This window comes from Camponotus vicinus, unplaced genomic scaffold, assembly GCF_025532165.1.
Source record: "Camponotus vicinus isolate PSW18456_S1 unplaced genomic scaffold, iyCamVici1.0 SCAF_3, whole genome shotgun sequence".
In the NCBI taxonomy this organism is placed as follows: Eukaryota; Metazoa; Arthropoda; class Insecta; order Hymenoptera; family Formicidae; genus Camponotus; species Camponotus vicinus.
This window is the reverse complement of record NW_028141967.1, coordinates 329,048-350,753: the sequence shown is the minus strand read 5'-3', so window position 1 is coordinate 350,753 and position 21,706 is coordinate 329,048. Positions and strand designations below refer to the sequence as shown.

Genomic DNA, 21,706 nt, shown 5'->3' with positions numbered 1-21,706 from the left:
TATAAATTTAGTATAATCAATGATTTGAGCATGTTTCGTGTTTCCTCACATATTCATTTCTGTTATATAAAAATTAATAAATCGCAAATTTTCACGAAGACTCAGCAGCATATACTATGTCAAAAGATCAAAAGATTAAAAACCAGATCCTTTTCATGAAACAAATTCATAGAATATCATTATTGTATACTACTTGTATACTTCTATTGTATACTTGTACACTTCTTTATTACGAACTTCTTTATTACGCTTGCTTAGGTTTCGTTCGCACATCACCTTCGAAAATAAAATATATGTGATTTCTTTTTTTTACAAATAAATTTATTAATAAATAATGAAACTAAAGAAAGAGGTCCAAGCCACAGATTCCTCGAGTCATCCGAGCAAAACGCGCAAATTAGCTCGAAAGACTCTCCCTCTATTATTCCAGAGTTTCCTTCCCAGTTTTTGGTAGCAGGAACGACAAGAGACCACAGACTGAAAATCGATTTAATTATATTTGAATATTCGAGAATAATTTGAATTATTCATTGAACATCTTAGAATCTCAGCATCTTGATTTAGATCCGATCTCCTCGAAATCCCGATCACAACGAAAAAATTAAACAAGTAAAGAATTTAGAATTTAAGCAGATAATATCATTAGTATCATTTAGTCTTAAATTTAATACCTCAATTATATTATTAAAAGATGATTATTAAAAGATTATTAAAAGATGGAAAAAAACTTGGATAATTTTTATAGAGATTAAAAATGTTTATAAAAAAGGGATTTGAAAATTTAGACCCATATTAGAATTTGAAAAAGTTCTTACCAAACAGAAACACGGCGAACAGCACGATAGGAATCGCACAGGCTAAATCGATCAGATAACCGAACACCAGGTTGCCAACCAAAGCGCCTAGCCGACCCATTGTTAGCGATAAAGCAGCCGCCATTACTCTGAAAGAGAATAATATTGGATTAATAAGTATTTTTGTTAATTGGAAATAATGAGAACTCGGTTGGCTCACCTGAGATTCGTCGGAAACATGTCGACGATCACGCAATAAACTAAAGAGATCCCAAGGGATGTAAGAGCCTCGAACACGCAGGAAAATATCAGATTCTGCGTCGAGTTCACCACATAATAAAAACCTACTGTCACCGCGCCGGAAACCACCAATGACACGACTGAAACAGACGTTTCATTTAAAGAAATTCGAAATTATTAAGATTCTAATTATTTTATGAAAAAATTTATGATTTAATATTAATAAAAATGGTTATATAATAGTTTTTTAAAAATTGAAATAATCTTAATTATTAGAATTTAATCGAAAATCTGTTCTGATTTAGTTTCAAAAATAAATATCTACTATCTCGCAAAAGAACTAAAATTTCTCCAGAATTTTTTCTTTTGGAAAAATTAAAGAATTCTCAAAGAATTTATTTTACAAGACTTGAGTAGACATTAAAAAATTAAGATCAGCTCGAATATTGAAAGAGTCGGAACTCTTATTTCTTAATTTGGCTTTTAATCTTAAATCTAAGCTCACATAATTTGTCACTCACTCAGGAAGAATTTCGCTCCCAATTTGTGTATAAAAATGGGTAGAATAATGGAGCCAGGGATACATGCCACGCCGATATACACGGTATGCAAATAAACGGAGGATGCGATTATCGTATCGCAACCATAAGGATCGAACAAGGTCCCATTGTCCGGTAAAGCAGACACTATGCACACCGATGTGGTCTCACCGGGTCTCGCGTGTTCGAACTGTTCGAATCTATTAGGAGAACGTACAACATAAGAATAATTGATTGGCACCAAAATATTAAATCAATAAAGAAAAAAATTTGAGATGTTTTTTATATTTTTGAACTTTGATATTTTGAATATCTAATCACACACGTATTTTCTTTCTTTGTAATTGTGTTACGTATAAAAAAAATTTTTCGATTTAAGAAAATCCTGGCGGAGAGATTACCTGGTGAATAATTCGGGGAACCAAACCATTAGAGTGTAATAGCTGCTGGTGAGGCCGAATTGAATAGCGCAGGCGAGCACCGTGTTGCGCAAATAAGGCGGCTTACAAAGTGCCCTCGTCAGATCTCGTATTTCCGTGAAGAGGACCTTCAGGTCCTTCCGTTTGTGCAGCTTTAGTGATCTGGTGCTCTTATCCTGATGCTTCGTTTTCTCTTGTAGACATTTCACCTGAAGCGAGAAAAAGGAAAAAAAATTCGTTAAATATCTTGCAAAGTAATATATCTTATTTATTTAACAGTCTCTTAATGTTTATTAAATATATTTGATTAAAATATTTAATACTGTTACTCTGTAATTACTTGTAAAACGGTCCCGAGTAAGAAATTTAGATGTGCATTAATATCTTGATTATCATTTCCTGAATTAGGGAAGCATAAGAGAATTTAAAATCACATCTGAGGACTTTATCTAAAGACTTACTTTACCTAAAATAGAGAAAATATTTATTATTTTTATTATAAAGTTAAGAATTAAAGTACTGTTACCGGATAGGTGTCAGGATCGGCGCCGGTGTTTCGCGAGTAGATCCATTTGAACACCTCGAGGGCAGAATCGGCTTCACCGCACTCCAATAAGAATTTGGGGCTCTCCGGAAAGGCGAAGAGCCACAGGCCGAGCATGAGCGATGGCAGGGCGCAAAGCGCGACGAAGAGATTCCAGGATTTGAAGTAAAACGTCTCGGTCACGTACGTAAAGTCCATGGGGATGATTAGCCAAGCGATCACTGGAAAACGATTCGACCGTGTCTTCAAAGAGAGCTTAACGAAAGGATTAACGGGAGATGTAAGATACTTACGCGGTAGGACTATCACACCGACCGTCCAGAACATTTCCATCCAGCAGAGAACGCGCTCGCGGTACTTTGTGGGTTGAAATTCTCCGAGGTACGGGAAGCAAATGCCCATGGCTCCGGTCACGCTGATGACCGAAACTTTTCGTTAATATTTAAAAACAACATAAAGTATCTGACAAGATGTCTCTTTTATATATCAGATGTGCAAGATCTTAATTTCGATTTTCTAATGATACATGTGCAAATTTTCTGACGAATTCAAAAGTAATATTTTTTTTAAACTAATATTCTTCAACAAAAGATTGAAATAAATGATCATTTAAAAAAAAAAAATCGAAATCAAGATCAAGGGAGAGTGATTTTGCAGACACTAACGCGAATCCATTGAAGAACCGGAAGATCACGAATACCCAAAAATACTGAACGAACGAGGATGCGACGCCCACGATACCGTCCATCAACAATGTAGCAATTAATACAATCTTCCTGCCCTTTGTGTCAGCCAGGCATCCCCATATATACGAGCCGATCACCATACCTGTCAGAGTATATTTCAATTTATAAATAAATTTCTCCTAATAATAAATCTTTTTAAATGGAATCAGTATATTGTCATCGATAAATTTTAGTTATAAATATAGTATACTGTAAGCAGTCTGAAATTTCACTGAGAAAAGTTAACGATAACGACTAATTTTTCGATGAAATCTTACTGCCATCAAATAACGAAACGGAGGAGCAGACTATGAGTATTTTCACTGAAGATCAACGAAATACTCACTGATCTTCGATAAAATCTCGCGTTGCTCTACTTCAATCAGTGATACTTTTACTGATTCAGTGTAAAAGAGTGACATCCGGACACCGACCTAGCATCGGAGAGGCGGTCAGCCAACCTTTCGCGGTGGAGTCCATCTCTAGGTCGCATTGCGCCGCCGGGAGCACGAACGAGAGTATCGTCACGCCGATCGCCGTGTCCATGTAGATCAGGCCGCAGATGGCCAGCAGCATATAGTGAAATCTCCCGAAACCTAACAAGGATGGATATTAATAAAATTGTGATATAAATAATTTTGTGAACGCGAGTTCATTCTTTAAAATCTTGGATGAATTTCTTGCCTGTTACGGTGATTGCATGCTCGAAGTCGGCACCTCCGTCTGCCAGGAAGTCGAGTCCTGCAATAGAAAAGATAAGCGTAAGTCATACATAATTAAATAAGTAATTAAACAAATAAAATAAATTAACAATATTTTAAGAAAATGTTTCCCATAATTTTTGCATAAAATTTTGAATTCACGAATACATGAATTAATTAACGATCAATAATAAATCAATCATTTCTAATTTCCCTCTAGGTCTTTGAATAATTTAGAATTGTTTGAAAACGAGCAATCTCTTAGAACCACCGGAGAAACCTCACCCATGATCGCCGCTCAAGTCGCTGGACGTCCTGAAGGTGCTCGCGCGCCGGAGATTCTCTTTCGGGGATGTGCCGTCGCAATGCTGTCGCTTCCTGATGTTGTTGCAATTGCCACGATATTCTTCCTGACGAAGCTCCGCGTTCATTGGTGAACAAAAGGTGGTATCCTGCCGGCGTCGCTGCCGCGAATTCCACCCACCTCCTGTTTGTACGTTATCCGTCTAATGCAATCCGCGCCGATCGAGGACGACAACTTGCGAATTGAAATCTTCGAGAGGAAGAAGGAAGAGGAGATTTCGATGAGTAGCCCTTACTTGTACGGACGCGATCGAGCGAATGATCCATGAATCGGCGGCGCGCACACCTTGATTTCCGGAGCAAGCTTGAGCCTGGTTCCAGATAAGATATCATCCGCCTTCGCGAGGAGAGGGGCACTTTGGGAAATTTTACGATTTTTCAAATAATAAATCGTGACAAAAAATTGTAATTCAACGGTATGGAAAAAATTGAACTATAACTAAAAAGAAGAAGGAGATAAAAGATGAGAGAAAAATTTTGACAATGACATAATTTAATTTAAAATTAGATTAAATATAAATTTATGTTTCTAATTTATTTTTTTCCTACGCATTCTTTCACACGACTTTATAAATAATATATATCATCGGAAAACACGTGTTTAATTTGTAATTGTACAAATTAAACACGTGTTTTCCGATGATATATATTATTGATAAAGTCGTGTGAAGAAATATTGAAGAGATTTTATATAAAAAAACGAAATGTATTTGAATATTTCATTGCCTGGAGGGTCTATTTATATCTTATCTTTTTGTTTTTTTCTTCTAATATTAATTAATGAAATGCATTTTTTTCTCTATCACTTATGGGGTATTTTCGTTGATTCTCGACGCGACTGTTACGTAACGAACGTACGTATAACGAAATGTCTAATACGAAATGATTGTTATATTTATGACGCGACACGTACACATCTAATTTATGATTCGAGTACGCGGAAGTCAGTTTATTTGATTGTCATTATTCGTCGTAATTTCACGTAAAATTATGTCGTACATGTGACATGCGTTTGTTACGTCATCAATTTATTCGGGCTTTAACTGTGATAAGATACAACGAGAGATCACGTCTTTTGCAGCATCAACATGATATCAATCTTTCATATCAAATTTTCAAATGTCATATATATTAGTCATAAATTGATGTTTGCTATTAATCATTATATATATGTATATAATTAGTTCGTGAGACTATATTTTTTCACGATATTTAATCTACCAATTAATTATTTATTCATTTTTATACATTATATTAGAATTTGTTTTAACGAGCTCTTTACAATTCTTGAAAACACGAGATAGAAGACAATTATTCTTTAGCAAGATAATTAAAAGTATATTTATTGGGCAAATATTTTTTATCGATTACGTAATAAGTAATTATCGTATATGTATATAAAATTAATATTATATGATAATTAATTATTTTATCGCCATTGTATCTGAAAATGATTCTTAAAGACGTCAAATATAGAAGTGAAAGATTATAATCTATATGCAAGAGTATGTTTCAAGATTACAAAGGTGATAAATCAATATAACGAGAATAATCAATTACTTTCTAAATCTCGTCAATTTTGCAGAATTACGGATGAGGTAACTCTTGGGAATTTCTACCAAATCATCTGGGATTTCGCGGGATCACCGAACACAACGTCGAAGTCATCCGCACGAAGTTTTATAGAGCGTCACGCTCCTTGAACGTGACAGCGTGATACGCCGATGACTTACGATACTCGTAAAGAAAAAAAAATAAAGCTCGTGTTTCGTGATGTTTGAGAAAAAAATATCACCCGGCTTAAAATCATGACACGTGAGGGATCTTCGCGCTCCCGTTTCTTACGCGTTATTTGTTTGTCCCGCGTTCTCTTCTTGGTAAACAGCAAATTTATCTGTGACAATCGGTGGTCGTGGTAGCCGATAGGGAAGTGTTCAAATGCCGTCCTACTTACACATTCCTCTATCGCCTATCTATACGCGATTACTCCCGAATTTATGGAATTTTCCACGATAAGGCGCGATACACGAAAACAACGTAATATAAGTATGAAATAATTGCGTTTTTTCTTATATGAAAGAAACGTAATTATTTCATACTTATGAGTCAGTTCAACGTGCAATATCTGTCATTTATTCGCGAGCGATAACGCGCCTGCACATTTGGTGGCGTAAGATTTTATTTGTCGATCCGTGAAGAGACGATTCATTTTACACGCTGACTTAAAGATTAGAGAATAAATCTCAATTTCGAATCGAGGAACTTTAGTCATCGTCTTCTTATTCCAAGTCGAGTGTTATTCAGATTTTCATTTTTTTGATTACCGTGCTATATCTTTTAATTCTCAACTAAAGTCGATAGTCTTGAAACTTTGTTCCGACTTTTCGTCGAGAAAATATCAAAACAGTCTTTTTAGTTTCTCCAGTTCCTTGTTTCCTTTTCCGAGAAAAACATCCATACATATAATCAAATTTTTATTAATCATTTTCCTCACTCGTTCAAATTTCACTTTTTCTAAAAAAAAGATGCAAAAATTATTTATTATATAGAAGAAAAAGAACATGTAAATGGACATATTTTATGTATAATTATATATATTTTTGATTATAAATGCATTTAATTTATATTTGACTTAAATGCATTTTCTTTATCGTGTAATATTTCACATTATGTTTTTAGACTTTAATGGGAGACATTAAAATTTAACATTCTTATTTATGGGAGATATTTATGGGAGGTTACATAAGATTGATGAAACTTTAAAGGATATGTGTAAGGAAAAAAATTGATTTTTTTGGCATCGAAAATATATCAGAATCATATTCGTGGTCTGATTTTAATGCTTGAGAATAAGATGGGAATTTAACTCTAATCAATCGATCGATCCGTATGACACTTGGTGTTGACAAACACGCATTACAAACACACGATGGACACGTGCGATGTATTCGATTGCGATCACGAGTAGGAAAACCAAAAATAGATGGTATCGACGTAGATGCATGCTGCGATTACGATTATTCGATGACGCACTGTTTAAATTTAAACCGATAACGACAATTTCCATCATTTTGGAACGATTGATTAATCATGTTATCTACTAATTGCACGATGATGTAATTAATCGGGAAAATACAAAGCATAATCGCGATACGTCGCCGAGAGAGAGAAAGAGAGAGAGCGGGAGAGAGAGGGAATTATCCGGTCGTTGGTAGTGCGAAAATAAATCCTTCGTAATATGATCGTTACCATGGTAAAGATTGCTCTTCTCTGATTATCATTTCATTATCATATCGGTAAGACATATCGTTGTATTTCTTTCCGCACTTTTGAATCTTTTTGATATTTTCGGTAAATATTGTTTGATAGTAAATATTGTCGTAAAAGACCATCTAGAATTTTTAATACCAACCCTTTAACGTTTTAACAATTTTTATTTACTTTATTACTATTATTTTCTGTAAAGAAAATCTCTTTTTATTATAAATATTTGATTTAATACTTGTGTATATTTGGTAATTTGGCGATAAAACAATTTATTATCATAATTAAAATATATGAAAAAACTTGTAGATTTTTATTATAAATAAAATTTTGTTATATATATTTCCCCTTTAAATTTATAAAAAATATATCTGACGTTCAGTATGCTTATCGCAAGTTTGTCAGCTCATATATTTTTCCAATTGTTTCGAAATTTCAAGAATACAAATATAGACCCCTATTTTCAAATTCGATATTATTTGAAATAGCAACATAAGCGGAACAGAAACGCATCTCTCACCCTCATCACAAGTATCACGCCGAAGAGAGCGCGAGAGCTGTCGATCTTGACGTACGGAACCACGGAACGCTCTTCGGGATCGTCTCGTCGACGGGACGCGATGTCCTTTCACAGGTGACAGCGGCCTCGGCACTTCACCACTTTCGGCGGCCGCGACCTTTACTGCTTTGAGTACGAGCGCGATATTTGGATGAATATGGGCCAATGGCAAGGAAACGCGCAGGGTCGACGATAGATTTTTCAGCGCCACGATAGAGGCCTCCTCTAAAGAATCAACAGATTACGTTATTGTAAAAATCAAGCCAGAAAATCTCAGTCGTTCTTTTTATTAAAGTTTTCTTTTAAATAAAATTACCGATTCGATTTCTCTAAAAAGAGAATAGAAAAACTCTCTAGATAAAGAAAAAGATGCAGTCATTATTGATTAACTGTCCGAAAGAGAAAGGGATTGACAATCTGATTTTTGTCTCACTTGAAAAATATACGCAATATGAATGGAATAGATATACACGTATATCTTGTATCACATATAATGACAACTTGCGATGAGTAAAATAAAAAAAAAACCCGTTAAATCGTTAATCTCCCAAGTTATCTCTTTCAAATTGAAAGTGAAAGAAAATAAATAAATATATAAATACTGATTCGTTTTTTTTTTTAATTTCAAGTCTTATCTAATTTTGTCTTATCTATTTAATCTAATTGTAAGTGTTAATGATTGATAATTGTGTCATTGTTTAGATAAGTGTCTTGATTAAAGATTACCTGGATAAGTTGAAAATAATTCCATCGCAAGGAGAGATAAAGGAGAACAAAGGATAAAGCGCACTTAGTTTTAACATCTAATAGTTTGTAACTTAAACGTTGGCTAGACATCTCTTAAGCTGCATGTGCGATGAAGAAATTGTAAAAGCATATGCAGGATCACAACTTCCTAAAATGTATAGAAAGAATTAGTAAAATTACTTTTTTATTGTAATAAAATTATTCTGACTAAAAATACATCGAAAAACTGTTAAGTCTTTTTTATTTATGCAGATAAAGTCTCGATGACCTTTTGTGTACTTTCAGTTAGAAAAATATCATTATATCATTGACTTAAAAATACAACTCTTTTGATTAATTGCTAAATAAATATAGATTAAAGATGTGTGCATTAACTTTTTTAATAAATTGACAAATAAATATGATCTAAAAATATATAATTGTTAAAATCCTTTCTTGCAAGAAATATAAAGGCTTTCCTGCTTCTAAAAATGGCCCTTCTCTTTCGCCGGCTCTGTATTAGTGATTGACGGGTAACGAGACATTCGAGATGCCTTAATTAGAACAAGCAAGGTATGAACGAAAACTATTAATTGCGACTCTATTGTGTCATCGGCCAGAGTGACATGGCAGGTAGCGATATATGCATACATTCTGCAAATTTTGTTAACATTGTGGTCATTACGATTCTATTAAAAAAAAATAAAAAAATCTTTTTTAATTTTAATTTTAATTTTTTTACTTTATTTTCATTTTCATTAAAAAATCTTTTATATGTGTGTATATGTGTATGTAAATGTGTGTGCATTTTATATGTAACTTGGTTTTATAACAGTTTTTAACAAATAATAAAAATTTATAGTTTTTACTATTTGTTTAAAAACTCAATTTCATTTTTGAGTAACGGTTTTTTTTTTATAAAGTAACTTTTTCAATACTGACATATTTTTTTTTCTCGGACATTTGACACCATCGTTTATATCAGCAACGTGGTGACGACAATGAATATCGATCTCTCGCATGTGCTTTAAAGCGCGTAGAAAATAGCGCAAAGCGCTCTCCTGACTTGTAGACGTAATTTCCTGCGAGGAAATTGTATCCTGCGATAGTCCGCGTTCTTTCAAAAGGCCGATGGGAGATGGGTGGTTTCAATCGGCTTCTCTCTCTCTCCGTCCTTCGGGAAGAAATAAACTCGCGGCTTATTATTTCTGAAACATTACGGATTGATTTTAGACTTTAGATTTCTGTAAAAATTACACGGAGATTGAAAAATTCAAAAAAGAATAGAACGTACGCGTGTATATGTATATATGAGAAAGAAAGAGAAAGCAAAATCGTTATCCACATAAATGTATATTTTAGTTTTTAAACTTTGTTACCTTGTTGACTACATTAATAATTTTTCAAAATTGAGTTTTCTAGAAAGTAGACCTTGTAAATATATACAAAAAATTTTATCCCTTATTCTTGTACGAAAGAAATGAGACAAGTTGCAGACTGAGATTGCGTTGCACATTTTTCAAGAGTTTTTTACGGACAATATAAAAATAAATAAGAGAAAATAAGAGAAAGATAAATAAGAGAAAAATAAAAAAGAGAATTTTTAAAAGCTTCTAAGGCGCATGTCTTTTGGTTTAATTTTGCGGCGGCAATCAACATTCTAAGAGAAGATCCAGAAGATTGAGACACTGTTAAGGCATCTTCGTCTTCATCCGTGATATCTAGTGCGAAGCAGCCACGAAGACCTACAAAACGCCGGGCTTTCGTTGCGTGAATGGCCTTGGTCGAAGCTGCGTATTAGGCGATAAACTGTATCGATCCTATTGTCCCTATAAAACTCATTCTCATCCGTGTCTCTTTTCATTTTCCTTTCCATAATTTATTTACCTAACGAGGCAGAGAGAACGAAAAACAACGAAACAAACGGACCCTCGTATTTACTCCATTTCAGACGTATTTACACGGTAATCGGATTGCGCTCCGAGAAAGATGTTCCTACCTTATTGGACATCGCGTAAACCTCCTACTACGAAGAAAATTGCAACGGCGAAGAATCTTTCGATTTTTGCTGGCACAGGCAGAGGTTCGCTCTTGCCGCGATATTGGCAAAAGATCTTTTCTTTCATAATTGAAAAATTGTGATAAAATAATAAAAGTTATAAGAGAAATTTTGCTTTCCTGTATTCTTCAAATATGAATCCCATAAAACTATTTCCGGATATATGATTTGTTTAGAGATGCCTATATTGACGCATAATTGTTCCTGCAATTAAATTGTTAGTATCAATTTTATCATAATATAAAATGTATATAAAACACATAATATTATAACATATATTTTATAAAAAATATTATTATAACATATTATATAATAAATTAAAATATATTATGTTTTCGGAGAAAACAAACTGTGCTAGTCTGTACATGAGAAGCTCAGTCAAGAACGCAATCTGTGAATGCCTGTCCGAGATTGCGCGGGCATTTCTCGAGCTTTCGTGTTTGCTCGCCGACTAGTCGTCCCTCGTCCGTCCGCGTCCGCGTCCGTGTCCGAGTTTTCTCGCGCCAGTCGATCGCGATGTGGTCCAGACGACTCGCAAACAATTCGTCCTGTTTTTGCCAAAATAGCATCGATGATTTAGGACAATTTAGACTGACAGTCATTCGTGCTTATCTTATTATTTGAATTACATACAGATGATAGTGCGCAATAAAATATTGTTAAATTGTCGAATCTTCTGAAAAAAAGAATTAATGTAATTTATATATGTAATGATACATTACATAATAATATCAATTATATTTATGTATAATCTTTCCTACGAAATTAAAATAAAATACTTTAATTATGATTTTAAGATTAATTTCAAGATTAATTTGTGACTTGTTAGAAAATAAATAAAAAATTATCAATTACGATTAAATTACACATAATAACGTTACGCATAATAACGTATAATAATAATTAAATAAAATTACGAAATTTAGCATATTATATATTTTTTCAGGATCGTCTTTAATTATATTTTTTAAAGATTCTTTTTAATAAGTGCAAATATAAATGTGATTAATAACATTATTTCTTACAGCTGACATTTGTGATGACATTTATACGCGAGAAAGAAAGAATATGAAAATTGTTGTTTGATCATCTTTTTGAGGGATAATGTATCCCGATACTATCGAGTGCCCCCTTATTGTATCATTCATCCTGTATCGCTCGAAATAAAGATCGATCATGGTGGACAAGTTACACGAGTATGAGGGATTCGCGGGTAGAATTCACGATGTCCGCGAAGCCATCAAAGAACGATGGGGCGCGTGGAAGGAATGGAAAAACGGTCTGAATTTGGATCAAGGTCTGGATGGACTGAGGCATCATCTGCGAGGGCCGCCTAAGCTGGAACGCACGTTGGAAGACTATTCTCATATTTACAGGTGAAAAGAATTCGATATACTGCAACAGAGAGAGTATTTGATATAAACATAAAATCAATGTACAACATTATAATTATATATAATTATTGTTCTTTCATGTGCATCTAATCAAATGCATATTAATTTCCAAAATATTAAAGAGAAAGAGAGAGAAAGGGATAGATTGATTTCTATAATATTTTAGTATTAATATTTTCGAAGCTGTATAAAGAGAGCTTATTTAGTTTAATATATATATATATGTTTTTAATATATCACTTAATATATTTTTAATTTATTCTTATATATTTCTATATTCTATATTTTTTTAATGGAGTTATATTCGTGTAAATTGTGATATATACATGGAATCTTTATTTTCATCTTTTAAGACGAATAATTCAAAATAATCATAAACAGTTAGTTAATAATAATACAACTTTCTTAACTGCAATTATCTTAATGTATCTTCTCTATATATTAAAAATATATGTGTATATATATTAGGAAGTGTAAAGAGTTCTACCTACGCGATGTAAAGCAATAATTGTAATAATATGGCAGAATTTTACGGGATTTTACGGGATTTTTTTAACAATCTCAGGAGGAAGACCCGTGCCGAATTGATTCGAATTTCGACGGCCGTGATGGGGATTGAGTTTTCGTACGCGGCGGAAACTGCCTTCGTTTCGCCGACGCTATTGAAGATCGGTGTCGATCATCAGCGTATGACACTGGTGTGGGCATTGAGTCCTCTTGTGGGCTTCTTTGTGACGCCTATCCTCGGCAGTATAAGCGACCGTTGTAAACTCAAGCATGGCAGGAGACGACCCTTCATTCTTCTACTGGCCCTCGGAGTTTTCATAGGCAAGTCGCAAGTTTGGCATGTTTCGGTATTAAAAGATGATACAGAGGATTATATATGTGTGCTCTAAAATAAATGAATTTCTTGCAGGCCTGATTCTGGTGCCGAACGGCGAACACATTGGCTACGTATTCGGCGACACACCATTTGATACAAACGAGACGATTCCCCTTGGACATCGCATAACGGCAAAGCTGGCCGAGAAGGAGGCCTCTGAATCCATTGAAAGGGCTTCCTCGCACTCCTGGGGTATCCTCTTCACGATTCTCGGCACGGTGCTACTCGACTTTGACGCTGACGCTTGTCAGAGCCCCGCGAGAGCCTATCTCCTCGATGTCACTATACCCGGTAAGGTACTCAGATATTTTCTATAAATTTGATTTGATGCGAGTCTACAATTAAAAGCACACAAATACAATCTTCTTTTTTTTAAATATGCAGATATGAAAGGCATAATTTAATTATTATATATTTAGCGAGCCAATTTATTTTCTTAATCTCATTTTTAAGTGTTTTTAAAAGTATCTCTTTAATTTTTGTTTTAAATCAAACTAATAACTATTCTCTAACTAATAACTATAACTCTTCGCTTATCTTTTAACGAACTCACACAAATACATGTTTTTAAAATGTAAATTTAATTCTATTAACATCTAAAATGTTCAGAGGATCATGCTAAAGGCTTAAGCACATTCACCATAATGGCGGGCTTGGGAGGCTTCATGGGTTACGGTTTGGGCGGCATCAATTGGGACGCCACTTCGCTCGGTGTTATGCTGGGTGGACATGTGCAGGTGACCTTCACTCTGATCACAATTATCTTCGTCGTTTGTGTCATATGCACAATCACCAGCTTCAAGGAGATTCCACTCGAGATACTCGAGAGAGATCAGTACAGGCAGACGGAAGAGTCGAAGGTGGATTTTACTTTTACGTAGTGTTTTATTGTTTTGCGAAATATGTAAAGTTTCGAGATTTTTTCCGTTTACGTTACAGACATCGAGAGAAATCCAAGGGACGGAGAATAAGCAAGACGAGCGCGAAAAGATCATCCACGAGTCGAAGACATACGGTGCCCTCGATGTTGAATGCGAGGCAGAACCTCCGAAGACGGAAGTAAAGTCATAAATTATTAATGTTTAATAGTATATTTACCTCAGTATATTTCATTCTCGAATTATCAATCAAGGAATTTGTCCCCGACCCGCAACTCTCCGATCATTCTGAAGAGCCAGTTTTCAAAGGTAGTCACGTCAACTATGGCTTCGAAAATGAAACAAATCCTAGAGCAACCCTAAAGGAGTATCTTTTGTCAATCGTCTATATGCCACATAGTCTTCGTCAGGTATATAAGTCAAATATCTGAAAAATAATTTGTATCTTCCTCTTTTTTTCCTTTCTTAATAATATACATTAATATTTCATATTAATATATAAATTACAATTTTTTATATAATTAAAAAACATGTACCGTTTTCCAATTCTCTTTTTATTTCGAGCAAATATTTAATCAAAAGATCTCATGAATCTTTCTGATGTTGATTTATCTTGAAGATTTTACATGATTTATCGTAAACCTTCGGTCGCCAGGTGTGTTTGACGAATCTCTTCTGTTGGATGGCACACGTGTGTTACTCCCTATACTTCACGGATTTCGTGGGCGAAGCAGTGTATGGCGGAAATCCGCGGGCACCCGCGGATACCGACGAACGGGAGCTCTACGAGGAAGGAGTGCGATTCGGATGCTGGGGAATGTCTATGTATTCGTTGTCCTGTTCGTGCTACTCGCTTATCATTGAGCGGCTGATTGAGCGTTTTCGTGCGCGTAAGGTATAAAGCTCCGCTTAATCGAAACCAGTACTGATGATTAACTCTACATTCGAAAGGCACACAAATCTCCATATCTGGCAAAGAATAATATTTATATAAAAATATCTAGGTTTACATCTATGGGCTACTTTTCTATAGCGTCGGCATGCTCCTGATGGCCCTGACGAAACACCAGGTCGGCGTCATCGTTTTCTCATGGACTGCCGGCGTCATGTATTCTACATTGTTTACTATGCCGTATCTACTGGTAGCACACTATCATACGTCCTCGACCTTCGCCCTTACGAGCGACGAGGGCGATGCGGTGTCTGGCGGTTTTGTACGTGGACTGGGAACCGACATTGCCATCGTCTCTTCTATGGTGTTCCTAGCGCAATTCTTGCTGTCTTGTTGCCTGGGTACAATCGTCAGCCTCACAGGTTCCACTGCGGCGGTAGTATATGTGGCCAGTATTCTGGCGATGTGCGGCGCAGCTTGTGCTACGCGGATCATGTACCTTGACTTATGAATCTTGGTTCGTCGACCGATCAAAATTTTGGACGTTAAGATAGCTTAATCGTTTCATCTTGCCAATTATATTTTACTAATAAACTGTTAATTATCATTATATGAAACAGCCAAGTGTTTCAAATATTACACACTATTGTATTATATATTTTAATTATCTAAATATTCCCTTTAAACTGGTGTATAACTTGATTAATTAACGGACGGAATTAAAAGGACGGATGTGCATATAATATATAACATGTAACATGTAATAAATAAACGATCAATGTATAAATCCAATGTACACATTTCACGTGCGAAGATTATTGATACATTTCTCCAAAATGTCCTTTCTGATCCTCGGATAATCCGCGTTCTGTTTCAATACTTCGTTGCACGCATCAATAGCTTCAGCGTAAGCCTTTGCCTTAAGGCAGCAGTAGGCCAGTTTGTAACCGATCGATAGTTTTGTTTTACCACCGCATTTCCAAGCCTGGGCGTATCTCGTCGCCGCTTCTCGATAATTCTGATCCTTCTCGGCGATGTAACCTGGAAATTATATTTATCGCGATTTATTTTAGATAATTAAAATATGATAATAATTTCTATTTCTATTTTATAATTTCTATTATATATGTTTTAATTTGTCTTAACCTGACAGCTCGTGAGCTCGTACACAAGTGGCATTATGCTGCAACACCCGCTTCAACAGCTCATTCGCCAACTCATATTTGCTGGATTGCACGTAGATGTCCGCCAACAGTAACCAGCAACGTTCCAGATACTCGGCATCTTCGAATGTCCAGACATTTTTGCTGACGCGTTTCAAATGATTACGAGCGCGTGGCGTTTGCTTCAATAGGATGTGAGCGGTGGCCATGCCGAGTGCGGGTCCTACGTGGTCCCGCAAAGTATCTTGACTAGCTAAAGCGGTACAATCCTGCAAGGCTTTCTCAATGTTAGACTTTTGTTTGGTAGCCAGCAGAAAAAAGTTGCTGAGAAGCTTGTGAGTCAGTTCCTCATGAGGGCTTCCTTTCGGATTTAATTCCTAGAATAATATATTTGAAAAGTGTAATAGATATTTAAATTATTGAGAACACAAACAGAATAAAGTTTTAAAAGTTAAAAAATAATCAAAACCTGAAGCAATCGATAGGCCGTTCTCAAAGCCATCGTCCTCGAGTCCTGATACTCTGCATCTTCGTCGTTGAATGCTTCGTTCGATAATGTGGTATCATCGTCGGGATCCAGACAAATCTCGATCATATTGTAGATCGCCTGCTGGCCCCACTCCGGGTCGCGTCGCGCGAAATTGAAGTTACGAAGAGCAGAATTCAACTTACCCATTCGCCAATCCAGCAATCCGGCGCAATAGTAATAGCCAGCTTCCACATTACCGGCACCCATCGCGGTCTGAGCACGTTGCAACCACTCATCAAGATCATCCATAGCACCTACAACAATAATTAATTACTATTAATTGTATGTCAAAAATAAAACAAAAGAGAATGAGGTTTTTAAAAAATTTACAAAACCTGTTCTACGCGACACCTCTATCAATCTCGCTAAAGCAGTCCAATAAGTGGGTTGGCGCATCAGTAGTTGTCGAAAGTGGAATGCCGCGGTTTCAAAATCCACCTTTCGGAACGCGAGATCCGCCATCATTACGGAGGCGGCCTCGTTGTTAGGATCAGCGTTCAACAAAATGGAACAATTTTGCGCACACCGGTCTAAATTATTCATCTAATATAAAAAAAATTCACTTACATTAATATTTTTCTATCAAAAATCAAGACTAGACAATAATAATTTAATAATTTAATAAAAAGAAAATAAAGGCTCTCTTCCGCCTATTCAATAAATTTTTCTGTTAATATTTCCATTAAAGATCGAGACATCAATTTATAACAGTCAAGATATTTTTTAGAATCTAACGAAACATCATTTATTTATTCACCTGCATATATAGTTTCGCCAAAGAGAGCAGAGCGTTCATGTCCGTATGTTTATAAGTCAGCGCCTCTTTGTAATACACGATGGCTTCGTCGTAATTACGCAAGCTTGATGCATAATCGGCCATCGTCAGACAAATATTTGCCAGCGCGTGTTTCTGATCTGTGACATCCGGTGAAATGGTAAGACGCTGAATGTATCTGTGTTGATTATCCTTGGCTTCTTTTAAGGTAAGTAACGCGCCTTTAATGTTTCCCGATTTCTCACGCACTTTCGCGAGTAATAGCAACTCCTGTCCTCGCGTTTCCAAACTCTGCATATCAGAATCGCTTCGCTTATCTAAGTAATAAAATATAAAATTACACACACAATAATTCTACTTTCATTAAATTATATCACATAAAGTTAATTACTACATTTTTATATAACAAATATGAAGTAGAAACACAATTAAATTAAAGTAATTTTATATTAAATTTATATATTAAGTACATATATTATAAGTACATTTTAGTTAAATAGATTTATATTATTAATTATTGATGTATCGATATTATTGATATCATTATAGTTATTATAAGTTAACTTGTATCAGTTTTAAGAAATTACCTTGTAACTCTTGTACCAAGGTTGCTTCCGCTTTGTCGTATTGTTTCATCTTCATGTACAACTTGGCTAAATCTAATTTCAGAGTGGTACAATTGTCCTGTTTTACTATGTCCTTGTAATAATTGATTGCTTTCGCATATTGATGTGCTTTGACGAGTGCTTTACCCATTTTATTCGCAATGTCTACCTTGTCGACCGGATTCTGTGAGAGTGCCTGCTCATATGCCTCTATCGCTCTTTCGGGTTCTTGTATGGACATGTAAGCGTTACCTAACATGCTGTACGTTTTCGACCCAGGACAATGTTCTACCAATTCTCTAAAAAATATATTACGATAGTAATATAATAGTAAATTTTAAGTAGTATAATATATAGAAATAGTAATAGTAAATTTTTATTTTAAATATAAATTTTATACATTAATAAAAATAATGCAAATCAAAGTTTCTATACCTGAAACATTTCGCGAACGCCTGACGATCTTTCCTGTAATTTAAGTTGATTTCGGCAAGTTTAGTGTGCGCCTGCAAATAATATGGTTGTCCTGGATAGATATTTTGCAAGCAGTCAACAGCGTTCTCCAATTCTCCCATGTCCAGGTAAATGTCGGCAGTACTGATGGTAACTCTTTCTAGCTCGGCAGTGCCGGCGAGATTCATCTTCGCTTCCTCGACGAGAGCCAATGCCTCGGCGAACCGTCTTGCCTTACTGTACGCTGTGATCAATTCCAGATATAATGTCGCTCGATCTGACGCGGACATGTCGGATTTCCTGTTGGCACTGCCACTCAATTTAGCTAATGACATGGCCATCTGACAGCTCTTAATGCAATTCTCCAAGTCGCCAGTTTGTCGCTGTACCATACCAATGATCAGATGGTAGACTGGCTCGTCCCGAATCTTAAAATTATAACTCAGGCCAACTTCTAGGCTCTGCGAGGCGAGCTGGTACTTGCCCTGATATGCCAGGATCTGAGCCATTGTGAGATGTGCTTGCGCGTTGGATGGTTCCACTGTATCCAACAATCTTCTCAGCAAAGTCAATGCGCCCTCGTAATCGCCGCTCTGCATTCTGGCTTTGCTGAGCAATAATAAAGCTACGCTGGAACCCGGACAGGCCTCCACTAACTGTTCTAGCAAACGAATGGTCGGTTCTTTTTTTATTGCACTACCCTGTTTAAAAAGTTTAGAATTAAATAAAAAACAGATCGACATAAAACCAAACTTTATTAAGCAGAATAATTACTTCATCGCTCATCGGTGATTTGTTCAAAGAATATATCAACCGCTGCTTTGCAATCTCGAGACATAAGTCCGGTTTAAGCTCGCTAAGATACTCATAGCCATAGACAAGACCCTCGCAATTCTTCAATAAAACGTTTGCCGCCGCATCGAGATAGCCGAATGCTTTAACATTGTCTTCATTGGAGGCAATCTTCGCGGACATAAATAACAGCCGTACATTCGTCGAATGCGGTTGTATCTCCATCAAGATTTCCACCTACAAAATATAACATGCAGAATAATCTTTTAACATTTATTTGATCAGTGTTATCTACTTCTTATATTTAATTAGAAAAATTATTTTTAAACATATCCATTTACCTGTTGGCGCGCCTGTTCTAGATCCTCTGCGGATCCCTCCAGCAACTGGCAGTGAGCCAGTCCCATGAGTGCTACGAAGGAGGATTGATCCGCACGAATGGCGTTTTTGTACCAGCGCTCGGCATCCTTAACATTGCCCAGCGCAACATGTAGATCACCCAGCTCTGCCATCAACTCTGCGTTGCTCGACGATATCGCATGTAACATCTTTTCAGCCATTCGCGCTAGTTCCGATAGGATTCCGTGATCTTGGAATGCGATACCGGAAAACAAGCGTAGATTTTTGATCAGTAAGAATTCGTTCTTCGGTTCAGCGAGTAGCAAGTTGCGCAGAAACAACTGCAACTGCGGCAAACCCTCGCTAGGATTGCCGTCTCTGCAGAGAGCCACAACTGAGCTCGTCTTGATGGCGTCTAGATTATTTGATTCAATTGATAGCACTCGGTTCACCATTTCTAGTACCTGTTCCCAATCTTTCGCGGCTAACAAACATTTCATCTTCTCTATGAGCGGTAACGGCAGCTTAGGATAACGCACGATAAGAGAGTTCAATATCGCGATGGCATCGGAATATTTTCCAGTATGCTGTTTCATCTTTGCAGAACCCAGTAATGCGCTCAAGTTTCTCGGTTCTTCCTTTAAGACCGAATCGAAGAAGCTTTCTGCTTCCAAACTGCCTGTGCTGGACCTCAAACTACACTCTAGCCATCCCTTAATAAGTAGAACATTGATATTCGTAGGTTTCAACTTGTATGCTCGGTCCGCGTATTCTTTTGCTTTGTCCGCACGGCGAGCGAGAAATAATACGGATGCTGCGAGGTACAATGCGACGAAGGAAGCTTTCCTGCGCTCATCTCGTATTCTATTTTCCATCTGAGTCACGATGCTACGCTCTGCATCAACCAGCGCCACGTTTTGTACGAGTAACACCGGTAATGTAAAGTCTGCATAGTTTAGCAAGCTCGAACTCTCTTTGATAGCCTCGTGATTCTTGCCAACAAGGACGTATGCTAGGCAGAGTAGAAGCTTCAATCGCTCACTACCTGGATAAGCATCGCGCGCTTGTTTGGCACTAGTTAGCATGCTATTGTAATAATGCTGGCGACAATGCCATTCGATTAAAGCTATGTATTCTGTTTCTTCCATTTTGTCCATGTTTTATATCCCTTTATAATTCATAATAATAAATTTTTGAACCAATTCTGAAATAAAATATAGATGGATAAAACAAATTTCTTGCTTTCTATAAACTATTGAATATATTTAAATATAAAGATGTCCAATAATATAGATTAAAAAAAAAACTTAAAACTTACATTATCCTTTTTCTTTTTAAAACCCTTAATATCTTAAATTCATTTTCTTGGTAAATCTTGGAGCATTCTAAATTAAAAATTAAGAATTAATAATTTTTAAACATTTAATTACATATAAATTGAGTAGTAATTCAGTTTTAAAAAACTCACATTGAATCATTAGAATTTTAAATATTCAGAATCTCGTCAATAATAGAATCCAGACTTGTTGAATCTAGACAAAAATACGATGTAGACCAACAGAGTGTTCCTTTAAAAGTCAGAATTTTTTACTGCACAATAAATACTTTTGTAGGTATTCTCGCATCTTAATATGTAATAATTGTTTACCAGCATATGTAAATGCTGATAAGTCTAAAACATATACAAATTTTCACAAACACTTGAAAGTATTTTGCATTTAATTTTCAATTTACAACTTTCATACCTTGGTTGAGAATCATGTTGAACTTTGGCCTTTATATTCAACAAGAAGTGACAATTACATATTTGGAATCTTTTCATCAGTTTGCTTGCTTCAACGAAACCGGCCATGATTTGAATGTAGCAATTCCCATTTATTTGTTCGACTATTACCGCAATATTAATATATTGATATAATGATACAGAATCGTGACAAACAAAAATACAGGTTATATCTGTTGACAACAGTTGTTGCCGTAGCAACCACTACAAGTGTTGCAAAGATCTGCATTATCGGCAGTCCTTCAAATTATAATAATTCTTTTTTTGATAATTTTTGCAAATATTAT

At 35.7% G+C, this 21,706-nt stretch overlaps 3 protein-coding genes and 1 long non-coding RNA gene across 10 annotated transcripts; 2 read left to right on the top strand and 2 right to left on the bottom strand.

Moving 5' to 3' along the window:
- Positions 1 to 299: 299 nt before the first annotated feature.
- LOC145967787 (synaptic vesicle glycoprotein 2B-like) lies at positions 300 to 11,575 on the bottom strand. 2 transcript variants are annotated; one of them, XM_083092742.1, is made up of 16 exons: positions 11,284 to 11,575; positions 10,874 to 11,137; positions 9,817 to 10,082; positions 8,875 to 9,043; positions 8,110 to 8,373; positions 4,248 to 4,681; positions 3,946 to 4,002; positions 3,696 to 3,857; positions 3,202 to 3,364; positions 2,830 to 2,951; positions 2,519 to 2,757; positions 1,975 to 2,201; positions 1,556 to 1,773; positions 1,015 to 1,174; positions 816 to 943; positions 300 to 477 (listed from the first exon to the last, which is right to left on the bottom strand). In XM_083092742.1, exons 6-16 carry the CDS (start codon positions 4,249 to 4,251, stop codon positions 422 to 424), a joined length of 1,536 nt encoding a protein of 511 aa, XP_082948868.1. In that variant the 5' UTR covers positions 4,252 to 4,681; positions 8,110 to 8,373; positions 8,875 to 9,043; positions 9,817 to 10,082; positions 10,874 to 11,137; positions 11,284 to 11,575; the 3' UTR covers positions 300 to 421. The 2 variants fall into 2 exon arrangements, with proteins under 2 accessions (XP_082948868.1, XP_082948869.1); XM_083092743.1 differs by lacking the exons at positions 3,946 to 4,002; positions 4,248 to 4,681; positions 8,110 to 8,373; ... (2 more) ...; positions 10,874 to 11,137; positions 11,284 to 11,575 and having other exon boundaries at positions 3,608 to 3,729.
- LOC145967788 (uncharacterized) lies at positions 3,645 to 6,810 on the top strand. Its single transcript, XR_014437557.1, has 3 exons — positions 3,645 to 4,022; positions 4,183 to 4,741; positions 5,911 to 6,810. It is a non-coding gene; the product is annotated as an uncharacterized LOC145967788 (long non-coding RNA).
- Lovit (loss of visual transmission) lies at positions 9,347 to 16,015 on the top strand. 4 transcript variants are annotated; one of them, XM_083092739.1, is made up of 9 exons: positions 9,347 to 9,447; positions 11,961 to 12,309; positions 12,893 to 13,155; positions 13,244 to 13,501; positions 13,820 to 14,070; positions 14,150 to 14,269; positions 14,343 to 14,498; positions 14,744 to 14,983; positions 15,093 to 16,015. In XM_083092739.1, the coding sequence occupies exons 2-9, from the start codon at positions 12,110 to 12,112 to the stop codon at positions 15,489 to 15,491; spliced, it is 1,887 nt and encodes a 628-aa protein (XP_082948865.1). In that variant the 5' UTR covers positions 9,347 to 9,447; positions 11,961 to 12,109; the 3' UTR covers positions 15,492 to 16,015. The 4 variants fall into 4 exon arrangements, with proteins under 4 accessions (XP_082948865.1, XP_082948867.1, XP_082948863.1 ...); XM_083092741.1 differs by lacking the exon at positions 9,347 to 9,447 and adding an exon at positions 11,333 to 11,537; XM_083092737.1 differs by lacking the exon at positions 9,347 to 9,447 and adding an exon at positions 11,333 to 11,627.
- LOC145967784 (tetratricopeptide repeat protein 21B) lies at positions 15,721 to 21,608 on the bottom strand. 3 transcript variants are annotated; one of them, XM_083092732.1, is made up of 12 exons: positions 21,382 to 21,608; positions 21,105 to 21,308; positions 20,955 to 21,021; positions 19,639 to 20,840; positions 19,280 to 19,534; positions 18,488 to 19,206; positions 18,035 to 18,351; positions 17,430 to 17,764; positions 17,008 to 17,215; positions 16,613 to 16,926; positions 16,127 to 16,520; positions 15,721 to 16,021 (listed from the first exon to the last, which is right to left on the bottom strand). In XM_083092732.1, exons 4-12 carry the CDS (start codon positions 20,791 to 20,793, stop codon positions 15,783 to 15,785), a joined length of 3,936 nt encoding a protein of 1,311 aa, XP_082948858.1. In that variant the 5' UTR covers positions 20,794 to 20,840; positions 20,955 to 21,021; positions 21,105 to 21,308; positions 21,382 to 21,608; the 3' UTR covers positions 15,721 to 15,782. The 3 variants fall into 3 exon arrangements, with proteins under 3 accessions (XP_082948858.1, XP_082948859.1, XP_082948860.1); XM_083092733.1 differs by having other exon boundaries at positions 21,105 to 21,204; XM_083092734.1 differs by having other exon boundaries at positions 21,105 to 21,168.
- Between the last annotated feature and the right edge of the window lie 98 nt (positions 21,609 to 21,706).